Genomic DNA, 27,653 nt, shown 5'->3' with positions numbered 1-27,653 from the left:
TATTATCTTCTTTTCCAACTTGTGTGTGTGTATATATATATATATATATATATAAATAAATCAGCCAGTCGTCTATATAACAAAAGTAAAAAAAAATAATTACAGGTAAAAAACAAAAAAACAAAACAGAATTCATTAAATTACAGAGTTTTATTATGTTTTAATCCGGAACAGTTGTGCAACCAATTCAGTATAACAAACAACTTGACTAAAATTAAGAGTCTGTTATCTTAAAAAAAAAAAAAAAAATGTGTGAGAATGTAATTGTTGCTGATTTTTTATTTTAAATACTTCTACTGGATCATTTTTTGTAATTTTGGGAATTTATACTAATTTCACCATGACATGTAAATACGTAATAATGTTTTCACCAGAAATGTGTTATGTAAACAAGCACCTAATTTTTTAAAAAGTAAAAAAAAATGCCCTGTTCCAAATTATAAAGGCAATTATAAGACTGGACAAAAAAAAAAAAATGCTTTTTTTTTTCTTTTCTGAACGATGAAATATACAATAGAAATGAAACATTTTTAACCAGCCAAGTATTTATTTTATTTTTAAAGAGCATTTAAAACTTAACTGAATTTAACGACCTTATAATTCACAACATCTCTACTGACATAATCATCATCACATTTGATCCAATATCCGTTTTACATGCTGGCATGTGTTGGATGCCTTTAAAAAATCAATTTCTAAACTAACCCTATCTCTAGCCAACTCTTTATTCCTCTTTCTTTCAGGTCCAATTTCATCCCTTCCTCCCAGGTTTTCCTTAGCCTTCTCCTATAAACTTCACCTGTTACCTCAACTGTTCTATATCTACTAACCAAAAACTCTCCTACATTCTTTCAATATGACTGTATCACTGAAGTCTACTCTGTCATATGTCTCTATACTGTTCAGATGTTATCTTCCTCTGAAGTCATCAGAACTAATCCTGTTATTAATAACAATTATGTTCCTATTTACTTGCCTCCCCCATGAGGGCAGACTTAGACACAAGGTCGGTTTTTAATGTGGGAAATCGTTTTTGAAATTAAAAAAAATCGTTTTGGAGTTGTGCACTAAACCATATCACAATCACTGGAAGATTAATAAAGTGCAATGAAGTTCCATGTTGGAAAAAAACAAAAAATAATTGTAGCCTTTGTTAGTTTGTTATGGCAGTTGCATATTTCATGTTATATTTATGATGCTGAAATAAAATTATATAGTTACTTATGGCTGACCCTGAATAAATGTGATACTGATAGGATATATATCTGAAAAAAAAAAAAAAATAAATATATATATATCGCCATATATAATATTTTGATTGCAGAAATTCCCATCTGGACCAAAGTACAGTAGTTTTGCAACAGATGCCACATGCAAATTTATTATGTAACTTTGTAATGACATTGTAGACACATTTAGTTGTTATAAAATCCTACATTTCATCCTAGGAGCAACACCATCACAATCGCAGCATCTTTAGAGGAAGTTCCTATTTTTCCCCCTAAATATTAAGTTCTCCTACCGCCCCCAGTCAAGACCGGGAGGAACTATACAAATTCTACATATATTGTGCTTCCACCCTTTGTAACTGAATCATAAACTCATAGGCATAACAATCTTTTCATTTCCTGATTCAAAAATAATTCTCCCTTCTCAAATTTCATCCATTCCCGTTGGCTGAGAGCTGACAATTCGATTGTTCCAGAATCTACCTCTTAATACATAAACAAACGCTCCAGAACTTTTCAAATATGGTGGCACTCTCTACAAGAGGCAATCATTTTACAAAAATAAATCAAATATAAACATAATAAGCTCATAAACAGGAAATTAAATATTGATAACTTTACACTTACCTATGCACACATTAACAACACATCACTATCTCCCCCCCCCCCAACAAAAACACACCCTGAAAATGTATGGGTACCATTGCTTATTTTTCACTTTTGGAGTGGCTTAGCAAACTTTAAATGATGCTACTTTTTTGTTTTGTTTTACTTTGTTTTATAACGGGGCATTTTTGTTTTTTTTAAATCTTTTTATACTTTTATTTTTACATTTAGTTTTAATGTGGGCAATTTAAATTACTTACATATTTTCCTACGATTAGCTACATTTCCATCATGTTACTTATCTTGTCTGCACAGGTTTTCAACTATGCTGATTAAGAAAATCTCATTTATATTTGGCAGATACAAGTAGTTTTTCAGATATAAAGATCTATATTATGGTCTTTAAATCAATGTCCACCAGATTTGTATGCACGTGTGAAGAACAAATCTATTTCTGCCACTGCCACCCCCAATTTTTTTGTTGGTTTATAGTATTTGCGGGTGGGTATCCTGACGATGATTATCAAGGTTAAATTGGAGGCAAATATTTTGACCCCCCCCCCTCCTTGACAAAATGGGACATCTATTCTGATAGCTGTTCTTAACATGAGGAGGTTAAGGATGTCTATTCTGAAAGCTGTTCTTAGCATGAGGAGGTTGGAGATGTCCATTCCAAAAATCATTCTTAACATGACGAGGTTGGAAGTTGGGCAACAACAACAACCGTACTTTAATTTTTTATGAGGGCAGGGGGCTTGCTTCCATTAGGCAAAGTCGTTTAACAGGTCCTGCTAGTATATTATAAAATCGAAAATTGGAAACAAATATGGTATTCAATTAATCATCTATTTTAATGTTTTGTCCAATCCAATGATTTCCAAACAGTCATTTGAAAATAAATGAATTGGGCGAAATTGTATGTTGGATTAGATATTCGTAACAAATCTAGTAGTTTTATCTGAACTTCAGATGTGTTTTCAGTCGATAATCATATTATTGTTGTTGCTATTTTAACAAACATTGTGTTTTATGTTACACAAAACTTGAATGTACCCTTTGTTTCTATATTGATGTGCGTATTACTTTTATGTTACATTTATTTTGTAGAAATGGAATTCTATTACTTATGGCAGACCCTGTATAATTTATTTCATTTTCCATATTAAAATTTCTTAAAACAGTTACACGAGATTTCATGAAAGCTTTGTGAAAAATAAAATCTTGGAGTCTTTGTTCGAATTAACCCCCCTTATTTTAGCAGGGCTATTTGGGGGAGGGAGGGGCACACCTAGAAAAGCAGAAAACACCAAAAGCAATTGGCAAAAGGTTCAGACTTTGAAGTAAATAAACCATGTATTCTGTTGATACAGATTTTTGTTTCTGAAATAATTGTTAGTTTTTCTTTAATTATAATTTTCTTTGAAATGATATTAAAAAGTGGCAAGACATTTTGTAAATAAAAATTATTAATATAGTTTATAATAATATTATAACTGAGTGTAAAATTTTTTGTCTCTTGCTTTTATTTGTATTCTTCAAACTACTGTTCTCATCTTGAGGGTTATTTTCCCAACATTTCAGTTGATGTAAACTTTGATCTTTTGCCCACACTGAAGATTGAACCTTCAACCTCCAGAAGAGTGCAACTTTACAACTGAATTTTACCAAGTACTTTATCTACTACACTATGGGTCCTTGTTGACAAGAAAGATTACCCAAGTTAGACAAGATACACCTGAAGAAGGTTACATCAATCAAAACATTGTAAAAATAACACTGAATATGAGAATAGTAGTCCAAACAATCCAAATAATCAATCCTTATCAAAAAAATTCAGAAACGTTCTTTCTTCTAATTTTATAGTTTATTAAAAATTTTTTTTTTTAATTATATTGCACAAATTTATTTATTACTAGCAGTTCAGTCTGGCTTTGCTCGGGCTCTATGTACTGTTCATAACTTTATATGCATATGTATATATATATATTAAAAAGTTTGACTCATGTCCAGGAACGTACATCTAAAATTTCAAGTATAATGTTTAGACCCAAAATTGGCAGGAGTTTGGTAGAGTCTGCAAAGGTCAACTCTTTCAACTTTGACCTTAAAAAACTGATTAAAAAACTTGCTGCATGTTTGAATAGCCTTTATGTAAAACTAGCCTGAGTGCCCAGCATTGCCCGGGTGTTTGTAGGCGAATGTTAAGCCAAAAAAAAAAAAAAAAAAATGTAGTAGGCAAGCAGGCTCGAACTTATGATGCGGCGGTAAAGAAAGTGGAGGTGTGTGTAAGGGTGTTGATTGAGCAAAAAAAATAAAATAAAGTGGTAGTAGGCTGGCAGGCTCGAACTCATACCACAAAGGAGTGAAAAAAAAAAAAAAAGTGACGCGTTAGCTATTGTGCCCATCGCCAAACTGGAAGTGACGTAGGTTTAAATTAAGGCTAGACGATTGAAAAAAGGCGATGACTTTCGAAAATATTGTTGGAAAAAGCGACCCCTCCCTGTAGAAAAATGTCCAGTTGAGGGTGAAGGAATGAATGTTTCTGGCCTATTTTTTCGATATTTGGCATCCGAAGGGTCGAGCTTCAAAATGATACCGATCTCGTGAAAATCCGTCGCCTCTGTCGAAAGTTTTTGTGAAACATATATACATTTAAACAGACAGGTGAGAGTCTGTAGACTGAAAATTGACAGAGCAATTTAGTAGGGAAATGTAGACACATGGACAATTTCACTTTTATAGATATAATAGCAGTTCAGCCTGGCTTTGCTCGAGCGCTATGTACTGTACTTATGTCCTATGTACTTGCACTACATGTGAATACACTTTATGTAAGATTTCAAATATTTAGACCAAAATTTGTCTAAGTAATTTCGTAGAGACCACAGGTCAATCTTTTTTAATTTTGACCCCTTAACATTTATTATTTTGGTCTCAAATCAAAATACCAAGTTTTACCCATGTCCAAGTTACCTACATCTAAAATTTCAAGTCCTTAGATAAAAAAATTGGTGGAGGAATTTGGTAGAATCTTCAAAGTTCAACTCTTTCAACTTTGACCTTTTGGCAGCAAAAATTTCGCCCCAAAACTGATTAGAATGCTTGCCACATGTCTGAATAAATTTCAAATGTTTAGACCCAAAAATGGCTGAGTAGTTTGCTAGACACCATAAAGGTCAAATATTTTGAACTTTGACCACTTGGCAGCTCAAAGTTTTGACCCAAACCGATTAAAAAGCTTGCCCTATCTCTGAATACCCTTTATGAAAATTTCAAATGTTTGGACCAGAAATTGGCTGAATAATTTGGTAGAGACTGCAAAGATCAAATTTTTTTAAAACTTTGACCCTAATTTTGACCACTTCCCATTTATTGTTTTGGGCTCAAATCAAATTAAAAAGTTTGATCCATGTCCAAGTAACCTACATTTAAAATTTCAAGTGTTTACGCCCAAAATTGGAAGAGGAGTTTGGTAGTGTTTTCAAAGGTCAAATCGTTGAACTTTGACCCCTTGAAAGCCAAATTTTTGGCCGAAAACAGATTAAAAAGATTTTCCCAAATCTCAATACCCCTTATATCAAATCTCAAGTCTATAGACCAAAAATTGACAGAGTAGGGAAATGTACACAGACACACACAGACAGACGTTTTCACTTTTATAGATATATATATAGATAGATTTATAATAAAAGAATTTTCTTTTAGCTCCTGCAAAATTTGCAAAAACCTTTTTTGAGGGGAGAGGGAGGTCCTGACTTTTTGAAATCCAAGTAGTTCTCTCTTCATTTTTAAGGAGACCAGTATATTTGACCACTGTTTAATTGTCTGCCATTGATACGTAGATGAGATACTCATTCTAACATCTTCTCATGAGTTCATGAGATATATCAAGTTCAGCATGAAACATTGGATTCCTTTCACTTTTAGACTTCAACCTCAAAACAACCGAACCAACATTCACATCAACTTCTTCAAAAAAGTCCCCAGCAGTTAATCAGCACATCTCATCAATGCTAAGTTTAGATACATAAAAAAAAATTAAATAACATTGTAATTAAAATGTTTCACATAGATGGCTTTCAGAAATTGACTATCTGTATTCCTTCTCTCAAGTCCATTCTTATTATTTCCTCATATTTTTCTTAGCCTGACTGTGAACTGACCTTGCTACTGCAACTGTCTTACATCTACTATACCTAAAATCTTATCATTTCTTTCAACATGATTATACAGGGTGACACAAAAAAAAAAAAAAAGAAAAAAAAAAGGGGCCTCATTTCTTAGTGTTTTGTCCGAATGAAATGAAACTTTCGTCATAACTAGTTTATTATATTCAAAACATCACATCAAAACACGAGGGTTTTTTTTTCTCTGTTCTACAGTATATGTTCTAGATGGGCTCCATTTAGCTTTTGTTTTTTTTGGGGGGTTACCCTGTATCATTGAAGTCTATTCTTCTGAATATACTTCCTTACACTAACCAGATTTAATCTCCCTCCGAGGTCAACAGATCAAGCGTATCTTTAAGACTTAGATTACACATCCATTGTGTCATTTCTTTCTATGCAATTTATGTCCTTAACCTTCACTGACCGGATTTCACTTCCATACATAATACAGCAAAACATAAGACGGCCAGTCATATTAGACATTTTCTACTTTAACTAGAGGACAATAAATGCTCTGCATATTTGAAGTGTAACCTTAGGGTGTTGAAAAATGGATACACCAAACATTCTGCAACACTTGCTTACTCAAGTTATTACACTTCCGTAAACAGATAAGTAAAATCCACAATCCTATATCTACATGGGAGGCCTTGGTATACAATTTTTACATACACTCAAGGAAAAAATAATACATGTACTACAAATCTTTACATAATGGCCAGCCACCAGATTCGAATGATGGATATATGTCAATAACATGCTGCATAGAATGCATCAAGTACAAAGTCGGTTTAGATACAAAGACACTAACATGACAAAGGGACAAAAAAAAACAGAGGTATTGACAAATGTTGTAGATTGTGAATTCTCCTGAAAATAATGAATATATTGCAAGATATGGATGAGGAAAAGGGATGTTAATTAACCGCTTCAGTTCAGAGCTGTTCATGTGTGATGGCCAGCATGCAGTTGCAGAGTTAAATGGCATCTGACTTGACCAGTGACATTAGTCAAACAACTGGACAAAGATGTGATAGTTATAATCAGAGCAGCTGATCATGTGAACTATTGTAAATAGTCAAATTGTAACAAGTGTCTTACTGTCAGACTTTAAGAATTTTTTTAGAATTTAATACAGTTCCAGCAGATATCAGAGTTTGTATAGACAGGGTTCTTGGAAACAGAAACATTATACAGATCTTGATGATCACGGCTGTGCAGCTGGCCTGAAGTGATTTTCTGTTTGCTGAATTTTGAATTCATGTTTAACAGGTTGCTGACAGTGATGGGCTAAAAATGAATCCAACATTCGATTTTGTTAAAATTAGAAATATTGAAAATCTCAACAATATACTATATTACTACTATATGATCAGCATAATAATAATCTTCAAATGCAAGCATTGTTTTTTGTAAAATTTTAAAGTAAATAATTATTTCCGGTGAATCTTCTACTCTATAATAAAGACCAATGTGTATTTATTGGTATATAAATGAATATAAATCCATCCCATTACACAAAAATTAGCAAGTAAAGAATGTGCTTTTTCTATCCTCTTGGAGAAACCATTTCAATTGGTGGGAGTAAGCGAGAAAGCAAATAAATCAAACCACTATCATAAAAAACAAAAATATATTCACTTTAAATAAAAATAAAAAAGTGGAAGAGTGAATGTTTTTTTCTTTAGGTCATCAGAAATGATAATTTTACATGAAAACTAAATTGACATAATTTTATCATTTTATATGAATATTAGTATGAACACTGGCATAATTTTTTTCTTTTTACATTATCTTTTTAACGGAAGTTGTACAATAGTTATTAGATATTATGGAACTTGTATTAATAATCAGTATTACGTAACTTTAGATAAATTATTAAAACAGCCAAACATGTAATGCACTGGTTTAAGTATGGAAAAGAACCACTGGGATTTAGGTTTATGTTGCTCCATATATTGGGGGGGAGGGCATTTCATCACAGAAGAGTTTCCTTTTTTTTGCATGAATTAATGTGTTCTAATGTTGATGTTTCTAGAACAAGCTTAGTGAAATTTTGTCAACCAAAGCCTTGTGGCCAATTTCCAGCATTGTAAACGTTTTTAATTTTGTAAGAAATTACAAAAAAAAACACAAAAAAAAAAAAACAGTCAAAGATACTAGAATTTGCTATGGATGGTGAAACAGATAAGTAACAAGATTATTCCTCTTCGGTGTTGCTTTTTCATAATGCGTGGAGACCCGGATCATGTGCTGGAATGTGGTCAACCATCAGTTGATTTAGTCATATTCACTGATATATATATATATATACATATATATATATATAAAGCATGAATGAGCACACTTATTCTTTGCTACTTCTTTATCTTATAGCTGATCACTGAAAGAGCAACATGTTTGCCATCCACCACAGACAGACACACATTTTGGTTCAATCATGAAGGAGAACATTTATTTATTCATTATTCCTGTTTTCTCCAGTTTCAGAACATAGTTGTCTTTTCATCACTAGACTAGATCTGTCCAGGTTCCTTAGAGACAGCTATATGATCAATTGTTACAAAATAGTTATTAATATAAAAAATGTGAGTCCACTTCCTCTTTTCTGCATTTTTGGGCTGATTACTGAAAGTGAGGAACAGCAACCTCTCTATTCCCCTTTCCCTTATTTAGTCACCGAAAAGACAACATTCATTTGTCTGCCTTTCCTGTTCTGATTCAGATCAATTCCTGGACACGCAGTCACCTCTCCATTACCCGACTAGTTCACTCGAGGCACACATGCAGTCAGTTGTTACCACACGTCCATAGCAGTTATCTTTAACATACCTCCTAAACTTGTTGGTAAGTCTGCGTTTTTCATATTTCTACACATTAATAATCTATGATAAAAGTTTAGTTATTATCAAATATTAAATTTTTATATCCATGTGAATATAAATAAAAGGACTAAGAAAAGTAGAAAATGAACCTTGGTTTATTTTTCGCAGTTGTGTAACTCTTGCTTCCTTTATTTTATTCTTTAGTCCTCATATTCCATGAACAATATTTCTGACAAAGAGGAAAGAATTGCTGTTTTCTGGGTCAGAATCTATTCCTCTAACTCTTATTATTGGTTAGTTTTTGATTTTGAAGTAGTATTTTTTAAAACTCTTTACATCAAGTGGTTTCATGTCTTGTCTGGAGTGATTTCCATAAAACAAACAAAAAATGGTTATATTTTTTATAAGCAGCATCTTCAGTTCTTTGTTTACGTATTTTGCTTATGTATAGAAGCAAGAGGCCATAACTCTTGAGCTTTCAAAGAAACAAAATGTTTTTTGTTGAGGTCAGCCCTGCTTTTAAATGGAAAAAAAAAATGCAGAGAATTGCAAATAATGCTAAGGGATGAATCAGGGAGGGGCAGGGTGATGTCGTACTCACTTGACTTCTACTTCGGGTTTGTTATGTCTTTCTACAACTTGCGATTCAAAATTCTGCAAACACATGGCTGCTGTTAGTGTGTGTTTCACAGCTGTAAGGTAAGGTCGTAAAGTGGCTGCCTGCAAATATAAATTTGAAAATGATGAAATGGGAAATAACATTCTAGAAATGAGTTATTTATTTTAAAAAAGAAAAATAATGCTTAAAATTAGGAGGAATTAAACAAGAGAAATAAAGTAGTTTGATGTACACATCTTGTTTGTTATCTTGCACATCTCACCTGTACATGATCTTTTTTTTTTTTTAGATGGTGGGAGGAAAGCAGAATGTCAAATAGTGGGATGAATTGATAGGATCATAGAAGAGCTAATGCAAGCCTATCTCTGCTCTATCATTATTTTCATGGCAGATGCTCGTCTGAGCTTCTATCTATGCTCACCCCTCACCAAACTAATTCCTCTATCTACATCCACTATCAACAATTTTCCCCATTCTCTATTTGTACCTAAATCTAAACACAGATTCTATGAACAAAACATCTTTCCTAGATTTGCCCACATGTGGAATTCTGTTCCACTGGCCTGCTTTCCAGCTGACTACAATATGATCATCTTCAAGTCCAATATAAATAAGTACTTTTTAAGCTGTCCTGTTTAATGATCAAATTTTACCTAATTTCCACCACTAACGATTATTATGCTGTTTTCCCGGTGACCACTGTACATTAATTAACCCTTTTCCCTGAGTGCCCCCCCCCCGGACCTTGATAAGTGGCGACTCACTTAAAAAAAAAAAAAAAAAAAATGCCTTCTGAATAAATGAAAGGTGGGAAAAAGGGAAAAAAATGAAAACAAGTCGAGCAAATAAAAACCGAACAAATGAAAACTAGACCCGGAAAGTAAATTAATTTAGTCCAAATTTTATTGAAGGGATAAAAGGCATTGCTTTTGTTTCCCAAAGCAAGGGGTTAAAAAATTAACTTTAGGTAACACTTGTGAAAATAATAAAACAAAAACATACATAAAAAGAGGGATCTCTACTTGAGACAATTAAAGAATTAGTTATTGCCCTGAGCGATACAAACAATTGAAGAAAAACAATGGCAAAAAAAAAAAAAAAAAATATTTCTGCTTACTTGAAATAAGACCATAACAAAAATCATACAATAAAAATTAAAAACGAAAAGTTCTTTGTAAAAGTATCCTTAAAGTTTGTTTTTAGTCTTTCCTTTCAGATCATTCTTCTCTGATACTTCTTCCTGTCAGTTCTTTCTTTTTAAAAAAAAAGTACCTTCAAATTATTGGCTTTCTTTATAAATTATCCCTTTTACACAAAAAGAGAATTCCATTCAAACTTTTTTTTTTTTTTTTTTTTTTTACAAAGGCATCACCACATTATCAAGGCCCAGAGGCCACTCAAGGATAAGGGTTAAAGAGTGTACAGTAGAAGTTGGTCAATATAGTAATCATTAGTAATGAAAATTTGGTAAATTTAATAACTTATATGGAACGGCTCATCAAGAACTTATTTACTTTAGACTTGAACAAAACCATATTGTAGTCAGCCGGAAAGCAGGAAAACGGAAGACAATTCCACAGGCGTGCAGTTCTAAGAAAGAAGCTTTGTTCATGGAATCTACGTTTAGGTTTAGGCACAGATAAAGAGTGGGGGAAATTATTGATAGTGTTTACAGCTAGACGAGTGTTTCTTGTGAAAGTTTGGCGAGGGGGGACCATAGATTGAAGCTCAGTTGAACACTTTCCATGAAAATAACGATACATCAGAGACAAACTCGCAACATCTCTTCTGTGAGATAGAGGTTGCAAGGAGGAGAAAACTGCTTCAGGTTTCAAATATCTTCTCAGACTCTTCTTAGTCTTGTTGCCCTCAAATCTCTTCAAACACTGGATGCAGCAGAAAACTTATTTGTTCTTCTCTTTTGCCGGGCCGGTCAACAACTTCTGTATCTCTTACAGAAAGAGTCCCAAAAAACGTACCCTTTCTCTGAAGAGAATCTTCCAGAACAAATAGTTAACTTGCTCGAATTAACAAATTGTATTAGGCTCTTTTGCTCTAATACTCGTTACGTCTGAAGGAGATCTGAATCTCTTTTGTGGAAATCCAGAATCTGATTAAAATGGGCACAGTAACTTTCTTCCTTCAACATCTCCTTCATCCCCTACTCTTTTTTTTTTTTTTTTTTAATTCCTGTCCCCTTTGTGTCAGAGAGATGACCCCCAAGGGCATGGAATATGTGCCTATATTAAAGATAGCTTTCTATGTGGTAGGGATATCTCCAGAGAAGACCATAATTTACCTTATATGTGCATCCGGGTTGCACTTGCTTACACCACCATATTTATATTTGCCCTCTATCGCCCCCACAACAGCGGAGTTACTATCTTTAAGAGTGTATCTGAGAAAATTGACCACATCCTGTCTGCCCATCCGTCGGCTAACATTGACATTTGCGGTGACTTCAATGTCCATAATGTGGAATAGCTGACCCACTGAAACAAGACAGATGATGAGGGGAGGTTCTGTCATGATTTTGCCATTGCCTATGACCTCACTCAGATTGTTCACGAACCCACCCGTGTGCCCGATACTACTGGTCAATATGCAAGCCTTCTAGACCTTTTCCTCTAGTTTTGTTCATGTTCTGTTCTATCTCCTCTGACCACTCTGTTGTAGCAGTTAAGATAAAAATGAAATGTAATAAGTCTTCAGACGTATCTCTTCACCGTACTGTATATCGATACTATATGGCTGACTGGGACAGCTTCCGTACATTTATATTTGATCTACATCTGCATTCCATGTTTAAAAAGGATGTGTCCTCTATAGTATCAGACCTGACCGAATGGTTAATTGTAGACATAGACGGATTCATACCATCCAAAAAATTCCAACAAAAACCTAACAGCCAGCCATGGTTCTCCCCAGAATGTGCTGCTGCCATCATGCACAGAAATCACTTTTTCCATAGCTATCAACGTAATAGATGCACTGTGACTAGAGCTGCTTTCAGGACTGCCAGCAACCACTGTAAAAGAGTAATAAAAAATGCAAGAGAGCTATATGCTCAGTCCGTTAAATCCAAAGTAGCTGCGCAGCGGCTTGGTTCCCACCAGTTTTGGCAAATAGCAAACAGGATCCTGAACAAAAGCTAGCGTTCTATCCCAACCATCATCAATGGACTTGAGGTCATCTCGTCAGCATCAGACAAGGCCAAACTATTTGCCAAGAACTTTGCAGCTAATTCTACTCTATGCGACGAAGATCATCAACTCCCTGTATTTCCTCCTATAACAGACAACACGCTATGCAACATACAAATATCTGTGCATGAGGTCGCCAAGCTAATCAAGAACCTTGATTCCAGTAAAGCAACTAGCCCTGCCGGCATTCCAATTATAGTGTTGAAAAAGCTTCAACCAGAACTTGTCCCCATACTTACAAAACTGTTTAAGCGTTGCCTTAAGGAGAAGTGCTTCCCAACACCCTGGAAAAACTCATCAGTATGCCCTGTATTTAAGAATTCATGTATAAGTCATCTCCCTCTCAGTACAGAGCAATAAGTTTCATGTGTGTCATGAGTAAGTTGCTGGAATACATATTAAATAGAGAAGTAGTCAACCACCTCAGCAGAAATAACCTTCTTAGTGACATGCAATATGGTTTCCGTTCTGCTAGATCTACAGCAGATATGCTAACGGTTATATCTCATAGGTTTAGTGAATCTCTTGACAAAGGCTTCCTTTCTAGGGCAATTGCTCTTGACATATCAAAGGTCTTGGATAAGGTATGGCATAAAGGCCTACTTCACAAGATTTCCAGCTACAGTATAACTGGAAATGTTTTCTCAATTATTATTTCTCTCTCTGATAGGCTTATGAGAGTAGTGGTTGATGGGCAGAAATCAGAGGCCCACAGGGGTCTATCCTGGGCCCAACTTTCATCCTGATCTACATCAATGATCTTCCAAAACACATACTTAAATCATTCATTGACATCTATGCTGATGACATAGCCATCTATGGCAACACATCAAAGGTCGTAAATGACAAAATTCTGATTTTTTCTCCTCTAACCTTGAGTGCGTGGTACATTGGGGGAAGAGGTGGCTGGTTACTTTTAATGCATCTAAAACCAAGCTCCTATCTTTACATCATCAACGTTCTGATCCCCATCTGGCATCAATTGAAGTGGATGGCTCTCGTCTTGGGGAGGCTCCATGTTTTGACAAGCTTCTGGGATTGACCTTTACTCCTGATCTGAAATAGAACACGTACATTGTCTCTTGCCAAGGTTGCTGGAAAAATGGTCGGATCCTTCTACCGCTGATGCAATTCTCTATCTATATAAAAGTATCTATATAAAAGCCAGGTACATTCAAGGATGGGGTACTGCTGCCACATCTGGGCAGGAGCTGCTAAAAACAGCCTATCCTGCCTTGACTGAGTACAAAATAGACTTTGTGGCTTAGTGAGGGATGCCCTTTTCTCTTCCCTGCAACCTCTCTCACACAGAAGAGACGTTGCGAGCCTGTCTTTGTTTTATCGTTATTTCCATGGGAAGTGCTCGTCCGAGCTCCAATCTCTGCCCCCCCCTTCGCCAATCTTTCACGATAAACACCCGTCTAGTTGAAACCACTGCTAAAAATTTTCCCCACTCTTTATCTGTGCCAAAATCAAAATGTAGATTCCATGAACAAAGCTTCTTTCTTAGAAGTGCATGCCTGTTGAACTCTTCCATTTGCCTGTTTCCCACCTGACTACAACTTGGATGTCTTCAAGTCCAACATAAACAAATTCATGATAAACCGTAACGATTACTATGATACTATCCCATTGATTACTGTACACGCAATAATCCTTATCCCTGAGTGGCTTCCGAGCCTTGATAAGTGGTGACTCATGTAAAAAAAAAAAAAAATTGGTAATGGCAGATGTCATAATAGCTGAAGCACACAGGCAAGAAGGATCCAACCCCCACCACTAATCAAAAGATAGAGAGAGAGAGAAGGACAGAGTGGGAGGAGAGAAAAGGACAGAGAGAGAGAGGGAGGAGAGAGAAGGACAGAGAGAGAGAGGGAGGAGAGAGAAGGACAGAGAGAGAGAGGGAGAGAGAAGGACAGAGGGAGAGAGAAGGACAGAGAGAGAGAGAGAGAGGGAGGAGAGAGAAGGACAGAGAGAGAGAGAGAGAGGGAGGAGAGAGAAGGACAGAGAGAGAGAGAGAGAGGGAGGAGAGAGAAGGACAGAGAGAGAGAGAGGGAGGAGAGAGAAGGACAGAGAGAGAGAGAGAGGGAGGAGAGAGAAGGACAGAGAGAGAGAGAGAGGGAGGAGAGAGAAGGACAGAGAGAGAGGGAGGAGAGAGAAGGACAGAGAGAGAGGGAGGAGAGAGAAGGACAGAGAGAGGGAGAGTGATAGGGAGGAGAGAGAAGGTTGCAGAGAGTGGGCTGGAGAATAAAGTGGTGAAGAGAGAGAGAGAGGGATGGAGTGTGAGTGAGGGGGAGAGGAGGGAGAGAGAGCGTGGGAGAGAGGAGAAAACGTGGGAGAGAGGAGAGAGAGAGTGGGAGGAGAGAGTGGGAGGTGGGAGAGAGAGGGAGGAGGAGAGAGAGGGGGGAGAGAGGGAGGGGGAGAGAGAGAGAGTGGGAGGGGGGGGGAGATAAAAGAACAAAAAAAGGTGAAATTATTTGAATTATCAACCACATGTTCCTATTTACTTACCTCCCTACAAGGGCAGAGTTAGATACAAGGCCGGTTTTTAATGTGGGGAAAATCCAGCTCCCCAAAAAGGAGCACTCGGGATAGGAATAAAAATAAAAATTGTCTCAGACCAGAAGGATTTCTCCTCCACTGATTGAGGACAGAAAGGTGAAGTGTAACATCAGAATGTTATCTCCCTCCTTATTTCTAATTTATGTATGGTCCCATTATTCTCTACGTTTGTTTAAAACATTATCATGTTAAAAAAAAGCATCAAAGAACAACACGGTTAATTTGAAAACAAGCCTATTTCTACTATCTTCGCTGCTAACTGGAACTATCACGTGACCTGCTCAATGAACATCTAATCTGGGATGGGTGCCAGTAAGGAGTTCCCTCCAATATTGGCATAGGCCAATTGGTATAGACTCTTTCACAGATTTTTTTTTTTTAATCCACACTAGCCTGGTTGATGAAGGCGGAAGATGAGGTATGGTTTAGTCCTAAAAGACCATCCTCCCAAGTATTACTTCCTCCGTCGGTGAGGGGAGGTGCCCCTACGAGAAAATACGGACAGATCCGTTCTTGGATATTTTTATAATCTTCCAGAGATCTCCCTGGAGATCAAGGGGGAAGAGAATCTCCCCACCTAGCCATCATGTTAAATGATCTTCATATCTAACACCGCTGAAGTGGGCGGGAATGGAGGGGGGGGATAAACAGAAGAGAAACAGTTTGCAAAAGTTTCCACCCACTTCAAAAATTCATTTCATTAACAAAGTATGTTTTACTAGAGGCAACAGAACGAAAATTTAAAAAAAAAAAAAAAAAATTATATATATATATATATATATATATATAAATGTTACCAAAGGCAAGATAAGTTACTCTTCTACCTACTTGAATAAGTTTTTGGTGTTTTAACTTATTTTAAAGAGTTTAAGTTTGAAACGCAAATAGTGCTGAACGCTTAAGTTAAAACGAAAACAATGATAGCGACATGAGACTATCACATATGGAGTCCCGAGATTCGCTCAAAACTTGAAAATATAATAATTTTGATAGATAGAGATGTCCAAATTGTTGTGTAAAATCATCAACATTTTACGCATTACCAGTCACGTCATCATTTTGTGTCAATTTCGCATATTTTTTTACGGATGCTGCTAGTCGTTTTAATTGAATCCGGGAAGCAGCATCTTTTTTTTTTTGCTATTGTTTATATGTTAATTCTATTAATTAGAGACCTCTCTCCGTACATTTTTTTTTCTTTTTAAAATAGGCGCTAAAATCAAATTGGAGCACCTCCGCTCCCCTAGAAATAAACATCTTTTAACAATTAAAATAAATCCAAGTTGTAGTTAAATTTGCTTTTTTATAATTGCTATTTTTTTTATCTTATGAAAATATTTTTAAAAAATTGGAAAAGCTTGCTCTAAAATCTACATTTAAAACTTCATATCGCGGGATATTGAAATTTTATTCTCTTTAAATCTTTTAAAAAATAATTATTTTTTAGAGTTCTATTTTTTTTTTTTAGTAACTAATCATAGAAAAAAATGTTGATTTTTTTTTTAAAACATAATAATATTGATTTTATGCTTATCTTTTTTATTTACAACTTACAAGGTAAGTGACGGGTAATGAGTATATATTAGTGATGGGACGATTCCAATATTTTTTCCCAATTCTGATACAATTACTGATTCCGTACTAAATTCCCGATTCTGATTCTTTATAAATCTCTAAATATTTTACTATAAAATTGTTATTTTGCCTCGATTACCGTAAAAACATATCTTAAATGTGCTTATATTTTCTTAAACATAAAAACACACTTGCGAGAGGGTGATCTAGAGATTTTAGTCTTACTGGAAGTTTAAATTAATAAATATTTATTATTTTATTATTACTGCAAGCAGTGGAAAATGTTTCTTAAACCAGAACTAAATAAAAAAGATAATTTAAGGAACGGTTTTGGCATCGAAAAATAGGCTAAAATTTTTCCGATTCCCCAAAAAGCTCCAATTTGTCCGAATCCTGATTCCAATTCATCGTCCCAACACTAGTACATAACTATTTTTTAATTATTTAAACTCTTCAGCTATATAAAATGTTGCACTTTTTATGGACCTAAATTTATTTTGTTTGGTTTTGGTGGGTGGGGGGGGGTAGAACACCTAAAAAATATTTCCCTTCACATATTTAATGAAAACTGCTTTTAAAATATAAGTTAATTTAAAATTGAATACATATAAAAAAAATTCCATGAAAATCTAGCCATTAGTTCATTTTTGCTAGATTTTTTAAACACGTGTTTTACGGCTTCAAAATGATCATTTTTTTAAGGCATCGATAATGTAAAGATTTTGGTTTTACATTTTCATTATTTTTTTGTACGCTGTAAAAATTAAAAAAAAAAATATTACTAGTTTATATTTGAAGCTTCTTTTAAATGGTACAAAAGTTATGATGATAATGTTAAATTAGAGTCACATCATGTTACTTACATAGAGGGGGAGGATTTAAATCTGTGTCTCGCGTTGGAGGTTATCTATTGATAGAAGTTCACTACATAAACGTCACAATGGTGGATTACTACCAGTATTTTGGAAATTTATTTTTGAGTTTTGAGCGATTCTAGAGATTTCAAATGTGACAGCCTCATGCCATCATCTTTGTTTTCATTTTAACTTAAACACTCAACACTACTTGCATTTCAAACTTAAATGCTTTAAAATAAGTGAAAACACCAAAAATTTATCCAAGTAGATAGAAAACGAGTAACTTATCTTGCTTTTGGTAACATTTACTTGTTATATATTTGTTTCTTAACCAGTTTTTCGGTTTGTTGTCTATAGAAAAATATATCCCATTAACAAAGTGACCTACAATCTTCATTATTTAGAAACGACATATACGAGGTGCATTCAATAAGTTTCCAGACTTTTTGTACAGGCTTTTAAAATTGTTGTAGACTCTTGAACATTCAGCATGTTATTGCTATACATCTTATCAGATGACTGACCAATTTTTATAATTTCAGGTTCAAATGAACAGCTACAGCGAGAATTGAAATACACCCTACTAAAGTCTGTCACAACTGGTGAATTTCAAAAATGCAACCTGGACGTGAGGACATTTTAGAAGAATGATATTCAAGAAAATTTCTGTTTTAAACTTGGAAAACTGCCACAAAAACGTATGGAATGCTTCAGACTGCTTTTGGACCATTTTGCATGAATTGAGCATCAGTTTTTGAGTGGCAGAAGATATTCAAGGAAGGCAGGGAGTCTGTGAGGAGTAAGAAAGTCAGAACACCAGAGTTAATTGGCCAAATAAAGAATTTCATGGATAAGGACTGTCCATAGAGATAATAAGTGCACAGTTTGAAGTCAGTGCGGGAACTGTACACAATTATTCGCGATGAAACTGAAGATGTGGAAGATTTGCGTGAAGTTTGTTCCAAGAGTGTTCAGAAAAGATCAGAAAGAAATAGCAGGGAGATGATCGAGCTGACCAATTCAGATTCTGCAGTTCTTGATGCTCTGGTGACCTGTGATGAAAGCTGAATCTACTGCTATGACCCAGAGACCAAGAGATAGAGTTCCCAGTGGAAGCATGCTGGCTCTCCCAGACCCAAGAAGTCCAGACAAAGCAAATGATGATGCTCTTTTTTGAGAGCACGGGCATGATCTATATGCACTGGGTTCCCACTGGACAGACAGTCAAGAAGGAATACTACGTTGAGGTTTTAAAGGAGTTCAGGAAGAGATTCAGTCGGAAGAAGTCAGCACTCTTCAAATCGGGTCAGTGGCATTTCCATGATGACCACGCACCAGGCCACAACTACATCCTTGTCACAGACTACTTGACCAAAATGGGCATCAAGACAGTTTCTCAGATCTTGCTCCCTGTGATTTTTGGTTATTCCCTAACCTCAAAGAAAACCTTCGAGGCTGTCGTTATGAGACAATTGAGGGGATGAAAGAGGCTGTGATGAGGGTCATTAACACGCTCACACAAGGACTTCCAGAAGTTGCTGGAATGGTACAACAAGTGCATTACAGTTGGAGAAGATTACTTCGAAGGGGACTAGAGTTTCATGTGTGTACTACAAAAAAAGTGGCCATACAAAAAAAAGTCTGGAAACTTATTGAAGGCATCTTGTATATAACTACCTGTATCTATACGGCGTTGCTTGGGATCTTTTAAAAATAGAATGTTGAAAATTAAATTTAATTATTGCAGTATAGCTTGGTCATTAAATTATTAATTGAACCAAATTGTAACTAATTTTGTTAAGTTGTTTTTTGTTTTTAGTCTGTTTATGGACGTAAAAATAGCTTCCAAAATTTCCATTTTTTTTTTTTCATATATGAAGGAATAAGAAGTATAAAGCCACAAATGATTTTATATTTGGCTGTTTAACGGCTACCAAATTACTTTCAAATTTTGAAGAGTCACAAAGTAATTGAAATGCATTTTGATGAATTTAATTTTGTGATTAAATTATTTTAAAATAATTTTAGAAATTCGTTTTATTTTACGTAATTACATTTTTATTTCACTAAATAATACATTATTAAATGTAATAAACATGTGTCAGTCCTGATTTAGTTGTTTCCCCATGAGGGCAGAATTAGACAAAAGATTGTTTGTATTTTTTTTTTTTAATGTAGGGGGAGACAATCAACTTCCCAAAAAAAGATACTTGTACAGTTTAATCAAGACATTCAAAAATGTGAAAATATCGAAAAAGGTTATATTGTACGTATCCGTTTTGGACTGAAGATCTCCGTAAAAAAAAATTTCATTTAATTCCATCAAGTAGTTTTTATTTTACAGCAGAAAAACATGTTTTTATGAGAGCGCGTTGAAGTCAGCCATTATGAAATTTGTTGAACACGCCACAGGGAGATAAATTCAGTTAAAGCACCGACACTCCCTCCCCATCTTTATTACTAGCTTCCTAAAACTTCCGAAAAATCGAATCTTTTGCTCGGTATCATAACAAATTGTTTTTTGTTTTTTTGCTGTAAAATAAAAACTACTTGATGAAATTAAGTGAAATTTTTTTTCGCAGAACTTTGTTCTAATATAACCTTTTTTTCGATATTTCCATTTTTTAATGTCTTGATTAAACTGTACAAGTACCCAAAAGAGTACTGTAGGTTGTCGCAAAAATTAAATTGTCTCCGTCTATAAGGATTTCTCCCTTAATGATTGAGAATAGAACAGATGAAATGCATTGCAGCTATCAGAACAAATACTACGCTTTGATCGCAGCCAAGAGGCGAGAAACAGACAAGAACTAGTAGTCAAAATTTTATGTGAAAATTATTTTTTATTTGAAAAAAATAAAGTTTCATTTTCACACCAGCTCAACAAACGTTTTAACACAGATATTAAAAATTATTTGAAGTTTTTGAAAATTGGAGTCTGATGAATTGGCGCACAGCCAAGAACTTGAAACTTGAGAACACATCATCCAAATAGAGAAGTAAGACATTATCTTTAAATAAAGAAAAAACAAATGCACTTAAACTCCAAAATTAACTGAAGTTAGCATTTCTTGTCAAAAATGAATCACGCTATTATACAAAAATTACACTTTTTTTTCTCTCTTTTCTTACGTAAATGAGTCAACACTTTCTTTCTCACTCCATAAGATTTTTTTTATAAGCCGAAGAACAGGCAATATCTTTTTATGCATTTTTGGTATCGCGCTACTTTTAAATAGTTTTTTCAGGTTACATTCAATTTTCACGATATCTTTTTTTATTATTACATTGATAGGTGGAAGCAGAGAATAGTTACAAAACACCCTCCCTTCTCATGTTAAGAATGGCTTTCAATATAACGTCATTATTTCAGTTTGGTACCAAAAACGTACAAGTACCTTTTTTTCTTTCTTTTTTTAAAATTATTTTCCAAGTTCTATACTTCATTTCCAAAAGTTGTGCTGTTGACATAAAAAAAAAATACAAAGTTTATTTTAAACTAACACAGTTATCCGCCGTTGCCCGTGAGCATGAATAACAAATTAAAGAAAGTGTATACTAACATAATGTTCAAATCTCTCTCTGCCCCCACCTCAATTTTTCTCTGGCAACTGGTTCAATATGACAAAATGAAGGGGGGGGGGAAGGTGGCTTTCCGTTTTAACTATTCTCAGTGTTTATTTTCGAAACAAGTATCTCCCTCCCTCCTTTCCCTGCATTTATTTAGTCCCAGGGGGATGAAGTATTTTCACCATAACCAGATCGGAGTCACGCTGGAATCGGATAATGTAAGGGTTGCAAGTGTATCTTATGAGGTTTCTGACTTTTAACCAGACAGAAACTGACCAATTTAAAAGATAAGAGTGATGGTTTAGTTAATGTAGATCAATCTAAGTCTCAGGAGGATGTGAAAAAAAGAAAAAGAAAAAAAGAAACAAGCACTTCTTTGTATAATGGAAAGAGGAACTAGATAGAAGAGGGCGTGGTCAATTCGAAGCAGAAGAAAAAAAATCATGACTCCAGTGCATAGACGTATTTTTGTCAAGAATGATATATACACTGTATGAAAAGTTAAAATAATCAATATCTTACAGATGAATAAATAAATAATAATTAAAAAATAAAATCTCTTCATGTCTTTTCATTTGAAAACTTTTCAATGTCCGGGAATGACAGCAAAACAATCATCACATTCAAATGAAAACTTTGGAACCGAAAGATTATTTTATATAGATATATAAAAAAAAAAAAAAATCATCTACATTTTGGGGGAGGAGACATTAGTTTTTGGCCTGGCTTTTTCATAATTCCATGACGGTTCCTTAGAGTTTTCGACATAAAGCAATTAGAGAAGCCAGGAAAGGAGAACAAAACGGCTAAAATGCGACAACGGTGTGTACTGTGTACCTATTTACAATGCCTCCCCACGGGACAGAGTTAGACACCAGGGTCGTTTTTTTAACGTGGAGAAAAGGTACAAAAATAAAAATTGTCTCAGTCGTGAAGGATTTCTCCTCCACTGAAAGAGAACGAGAAATGGAAGTGCCGCATCTGAAGAACAGATACTACTGTAACTAACAAGTTGAGAAACCAAATCAGAAAATTGTAAATAACAAAAATAATGATAGAATAACACGGCCGGAATGGGGCGATCTCTCCCCCTCCGAGGGGTCACTCAAGACCAAGACAAAAATGCAAGGGAAGGTATTCTAACAGAGGAGGCGCCTTAGGCGATCGGTTATAATAAAACCAACAGTCAACACTTTAAAAGAAGATAATGCATGGGAAGCATACCTACAAAGAAATGTCTGATGGTTATTCAAAGTTCAAAAGAAATGTAACATTTTTTTGAAAGTATCTTTACATTTAATATATATATATATATATATATATATATATATATATATATATATATATATATATATATATATGAGGATTAATTCGTATTATTTGGATTCTTCGGATTACTCTTCTCATATTGTGTAATTTTTCACAACGTTTCGATCGATAACCTTCGACCTTCTTCAGGTGTATCTTGTCAAACTTTGGAATCTACACGGAATTTCGAACCGCACTCTATTTAATCCACGGAGGTAGCATGCTCTCGTTCCGTCAACCACGACTGGATAAAAGTCCTAAGTAAAATAGAATTGCGAATTGCTTATAACTTCTATCCAGTCAAGGCTGACGGAACGAACGCATGTTACCCCCGTGAATGTAATAAAAGGTTCCGCTTGAAATTCCGTGCAGATTCTAGAGTTTGACAAGATGCAGTATGCACGCCACATGAAGAAGATCGGAGGTTTACATTGACTGAAACGTTATGAAAATAACACTCAAGATAAGAACAGTAGTCCGAAGAATTAAAATAATACGAATCCCTTTTCCTAGCAACTGGTTCAATATAATAAAGAAAATTGATTGCATAACCTAGTTTCAGTGTTGTTTTTAAAACAATGACCAGTGCAAGTAGCAGTACAGGGATAAAAAAGTTTTTTTGTTAATTTTATAGAATCGCTTTGTTTCCAATAAGGTTAATTTTATTTATTATTATTTTTTTAAGGATTAAGATTAGAAATCATTCTCATGTTACGTCATAAAACCACGCGATTGGAGACTAATGTAATTTTATAAAATTACAATTTTTTTAATGCCTTCCCTTGTAGTAATTTGAACGTTAATGATCCCAACGCAATCAATATCACAATATTTTCATTTTTCAGAGTTGCTGATTTTTAATCGAACACACACAAAGACAAAACGAAACCAAACAAAAACAGAAAATTACAACTTTTAAATCTTAGTTTTTTCAAATTCCAAACCATAAAGAAACCGAGAATTAAAAAAAAAAATGATTTTATTTTTATTTATTTTTTGAAACAATGAAGACAACTGTTATCAGTTTATCAAAATAAAAATAAATAAAAAGATATTTAATAATGTTCGGATTATTTAAATTTACATAAACATTGATAAATATTTAGCAAATATTGTTGACATGTTATAAAATACACGCTCAGTTTTTATTAGCTTTACTGTGATCTGGCGTTAACTCAGAGTCTGCTTACTTTTTATTTTATTATTATACTGTTTGTTTATTTACCCACTATTTTTTAAATACCCTTTTGACAGTTAAATTTAATTATTTCTGTTGTGATTGTGACAATTTCCAATCGAGTGTTTGTTGAACACCCTAATTGTGTTTTTAAAACGAGTGATTGGTGCAAATCCAGAGTTCCAGTTCAACCTAATTATTTTTAAAAATACAGAGAAATCATTTTCGTTCCGTGACGGGTACGGAACGAAAATGTCATATTCCAAAAATTACGTAAATTGATCACATAGTTTTTTTTACTAAGAAAATCAATCTTTTATGAGAAAGTGGACGGTTGTGTCTGGATTCACCATGTTTAATAAAGGAGACAATTCAATTCGAACTATCTAGATAAAAATGAAACTTGTAATGGATACGATTTACTATTAAAATTGCTAAAAAATGGTAAAAATAAAAATGATTTGGTAATTATGCACTGCTGAAATAACATTATTTAGAAAGCCATTCTTTACATTGGGAGAGCAGGGTGTTAATATAAAAAAAGATGTAAAACTTTAATTCAATTTTAAAATGCAATTTAAAAATAGCGTGGTTCAGGTTCACTAAGTGCACAAACACTAATGATTTTCTATATATAAAATATTAAATTTACGTGATTTTTGGAATGTGACATTTTCGTTGCGTGTCGGAGAAATCTATTCTTAACATGGGGATGGGAGAGTTTTGTAACTATTCTATGTTTCCAATGGAAGCATAGAATAGTTACAAAATTGTTAAGTGGAAGCCTTCCATTTAACAATTAAAAAAAAATCGTGAAACTTGAATTTAACCTGAAAAAAAAAAAAAAAACTATTTTAAAATAGCGCGGTAACAAAAGTGCATAAGCAGTGTAAGCACCAATATTTTTTTGGGCCAATTTTTACGACGTGCCCCATCCAGTGCCCCGCCCCACTGCCCCAGTGCCCCAGCGTATTATAAACACCCCAACCTTCCATGTTAAGAACGGCTTTCGAGGTTGAGGGGTGTTTATTCCCAAAACTGTCCTTAACATGGGGAGGTTAGTTGGCCCAACCTTAGGTTGGGGTGCTTATAATACGCTGGGGCAGTGGGGGGGGGGCTGGGGGGCACGTCGTAAAAATTGACCTTTTTTTTCTGTATTTTTGTTTTTCATTAGGTTAAACCGAGACCACCGGTTAAACTCTGGACAAGACCAGAATAATTCTATTATAAAATTAAATTAATAATTCTAAGAATTTCTATAAAAGGCACATTATTTTCAGAATGCGCTCTATAAAAATACCATTAATTGATCCTGAACCTTAGTGAACTAAATGTTTATGAAACTATAATTACAAGTACAAATATTTAACTCGGGCCTTTTTTTTTTTTTTTTTAAACAAGAGCTAACAAAACAAAAGGGGGTAGTTAAAATAAACATACAACAAATACGTTACCAAAGGCAACATAAGTTATTCTTCTACGGTGTTTTATGTTTTAACATACTTTAAAGAATTTTATGTTTTTTTTTGTTTTTTTTTTCATTTTAGTTCAAAAGAAACAGTTCGGTTCAAATTCTACAGAAGTACTGAAAGCATTCGACAGTTTACATGCTTAAAATCATGAAATAGTACTTCATTGAAAATATGGGTATTATATATATATATATATATATATATACATAATCACTCTCATATCCAAACGAAGCTTAAGGTTTTCGATGCCAGAATCTTTTTCACTCGAAAACTCCACCCAAATCACTCGATCGGAGACTGGAGTGATTATTCTATAAAATTATCAACCAAAGGCTTGTTTATGAATAAACTGAAATGCATTCTGGTAGATTTGATTTAGTAATTTTTAAAATTTTCGTTTTATTTTACACTATTCCATTTTTCCTTTCAATAAATAAAAAAAATGCACAAGTCCCGTAGATTTGAGAAACACACAGACAAGTGGTAATGTAATTTCATTATTAATAATATTAACAAAATTATGTTACCATTTTTAATTTAATATAGAGAAAGATAATAATTACAAAAGTGGAGTTAATTATCATCACAAAAGAAAAACAACTTTTTTTCTTCGTTTCCAATCAAGATAGATTGCCTTTATTTCGATACAATGTTCAAAATTTGATGACTAAAAGAACAATTCATCATCAGTTTCGATTTGGAAATATATATAATGTAATCAGGTTTGAATACAAAATAAAAGAAGTGAAAGGGGAACTAAATAAAAATAAAATTCAAACTATAATAAACAGCGGATTCACTGTTTTTATTGGGCGAGGTCTACAATTGGGCTTATTTTGAACACTTAACATTACATCGGCACATTTAATTATGATAGCAGTAGAAAGTAACACACTCTACTTTAAGGGCATAATTTTAGTAGAAATGTCAATAGATCAGTTAAATGTTGACGAAAACGTGTCTGGGTTTAGATAATGATTTTACTTACCATTGTGATTTACTTAAAACACACGTCCAAAAAGAGAGGGGAGTAAGTCTCTCTCTTTACTAGGCGAATCTGGTACAACCACGCGCATGACCGGAACATAGACACATTGCTGCTCCTGCTGCTGCTATAGCATCACACGTCATTTCTGCCTTTACAACCAGGGGAGACTAGTCTGCCTGCCAGGAGATAAATATAGCGAATAAAAGAAACTAAGAAAAACGTGTGATCTCCTTCCCATGGCGGGATTATGTAACGCAAGGATCAGAAAGTCGGATTGAAGAACTAGCGCTTTAGAAGAAGAGCACATCGGCATTCCCCGGTTGGAGTGCAATAAAATAAATCCTTCTCAAAAGGGAGAACGTAAAGCCTGGGAGGGTGGACCTTCTAGAACTGCACAAGACCAACAACCGTAGCGGCGTAGCGCAGTTAGCAAGATGAAAGCCGTATCAATAAGTGTCTATACTTTGGTGCAGAGGGGACCCCTTCTCCCTCTGTCACTTTTACTTTTTTCTCTGCCTCTCTTACACCTCCTCAGTCCCATTACTTCTTAACACACCTCTGTTTTTTTTATTCTCTCTCTCTCTCTCTCTCTCTCTCTCTCTCTCTCTCTCTCTCTCTCTCTCTCTCATCTTCACATATTCTCAGTAACGTCCATTTTTTAACACACTTCTTACTCCAACTCCCTCTCTTTCCATTACTTACCCTCTCTCTTTTTCTTTTTTTTTTCTCTCTCTCTCTCTCCCTTCCTTCCTCACCCTCTCTCTCTCTCTCTTTTCCTCTCCCTCTCATCTTCACATATTCTCAGTAATGCTCATTTTTTTTCTCTCTCTCTCTCCCTTCCTTCCTCACCCTCTCTCTCTCTCTCTCTCTCTCTCTCTTTTCCTCTCCCTCTCATCTTCACATATTCTCAGTAATGCTCATTTTTTAACATGCCTCTTACTCCGACTCCCTCTCTTTCCATTACTTACCCTCTCTCTTTTTCTTTTTTTCTCTCTCTCTCCCTTCCTTCCTCACCTCCTCCCTCTTTCTCTCTCTCTCCCTTCCTTCCTCACCTCCTCCCTCTTTCTCTCTCTCTCTCTCTTGCACAAACGTTAGTAACTGGTTCAATATTATAAAAAAGATAGAAAGAAAGGGATAAAGTCATCAGCAACTGAATGACTGCTTGACTTAGTTTCAGTGTTATTTTTCGAACATTTATCAGCAACAATCAAAGAAAATAACTTTTCCTACCTCCCCCATGCTCTAATTTGGTTTCTGGTGATTTCTAGTGAATGAATATTAAAATATAATTGGTGCTTGTGCTAAATAGTGAATTCTGGAACAAACACATTTCAGGTAAAATTATGTAGTTATGTGTCATGTCGAAATTAGTACATATTTGAAAAGTTATGAAAAGTGATTCAGTAGAAGATGTACTAGATCTATTTTTTAGGGGGGGGGGGGTATTGTAGTTGGAGATTTATCATTTTTAATGGTGAATTCAAGAAAAGCAA

The 27,653-nt window shown here is 34.5% G+C and overlaps 1 protein-coding gene across 1 annotated transcript in view; it reads right to left on the bottom strand.

The window, feature by feature from the left end:
• LOC145293872 (actin-related protein 2/3 complex subunit 4) overlaps positions 1–26,832 on the bottom strand; it is a 47,197-nt gene extending 20,365 nt beyond the window's left edge. The window contains exons 1-2 of the mRNA XM_080140623.1: positions 26,161–26,832; positions 9,431–9,549 (exon numbers count right to left, since the gene is read on the bottom strand). Of these exons, the coding sequence (XP_079996749.1) occupies positions 9,431–9,549; positions 26,161–26,163 (122 nt within the window). The 5' untranslated portion in view covers positions 26,164–26,832. The remainder of the gene's footprint in view (positions 1–9,430; positions 9,550–26,160) is intronic.
• Positions 26,833–27,653: the final 821 nt, after the last annotated feature.

Source organism: Euprymna scolopes, chromosome 15, assembly GCF_053919585.1.
Source record: "Euprymna scolopes isolate OS-2025 chromosome 15, ASM5391958v1, whole genome shotgun sequence".
NCBI lineage: Eukaryota > Metazoa > Mollusca > Cephalopoda > Sepiida > Sepiolidae > Euprymna > Euprymna scolopes.
The sequence above is the reverse complement of the archived record's forward strand: the minus strand, read 5'-3'. Positions and strand labels throughout refer to the sequence as shown.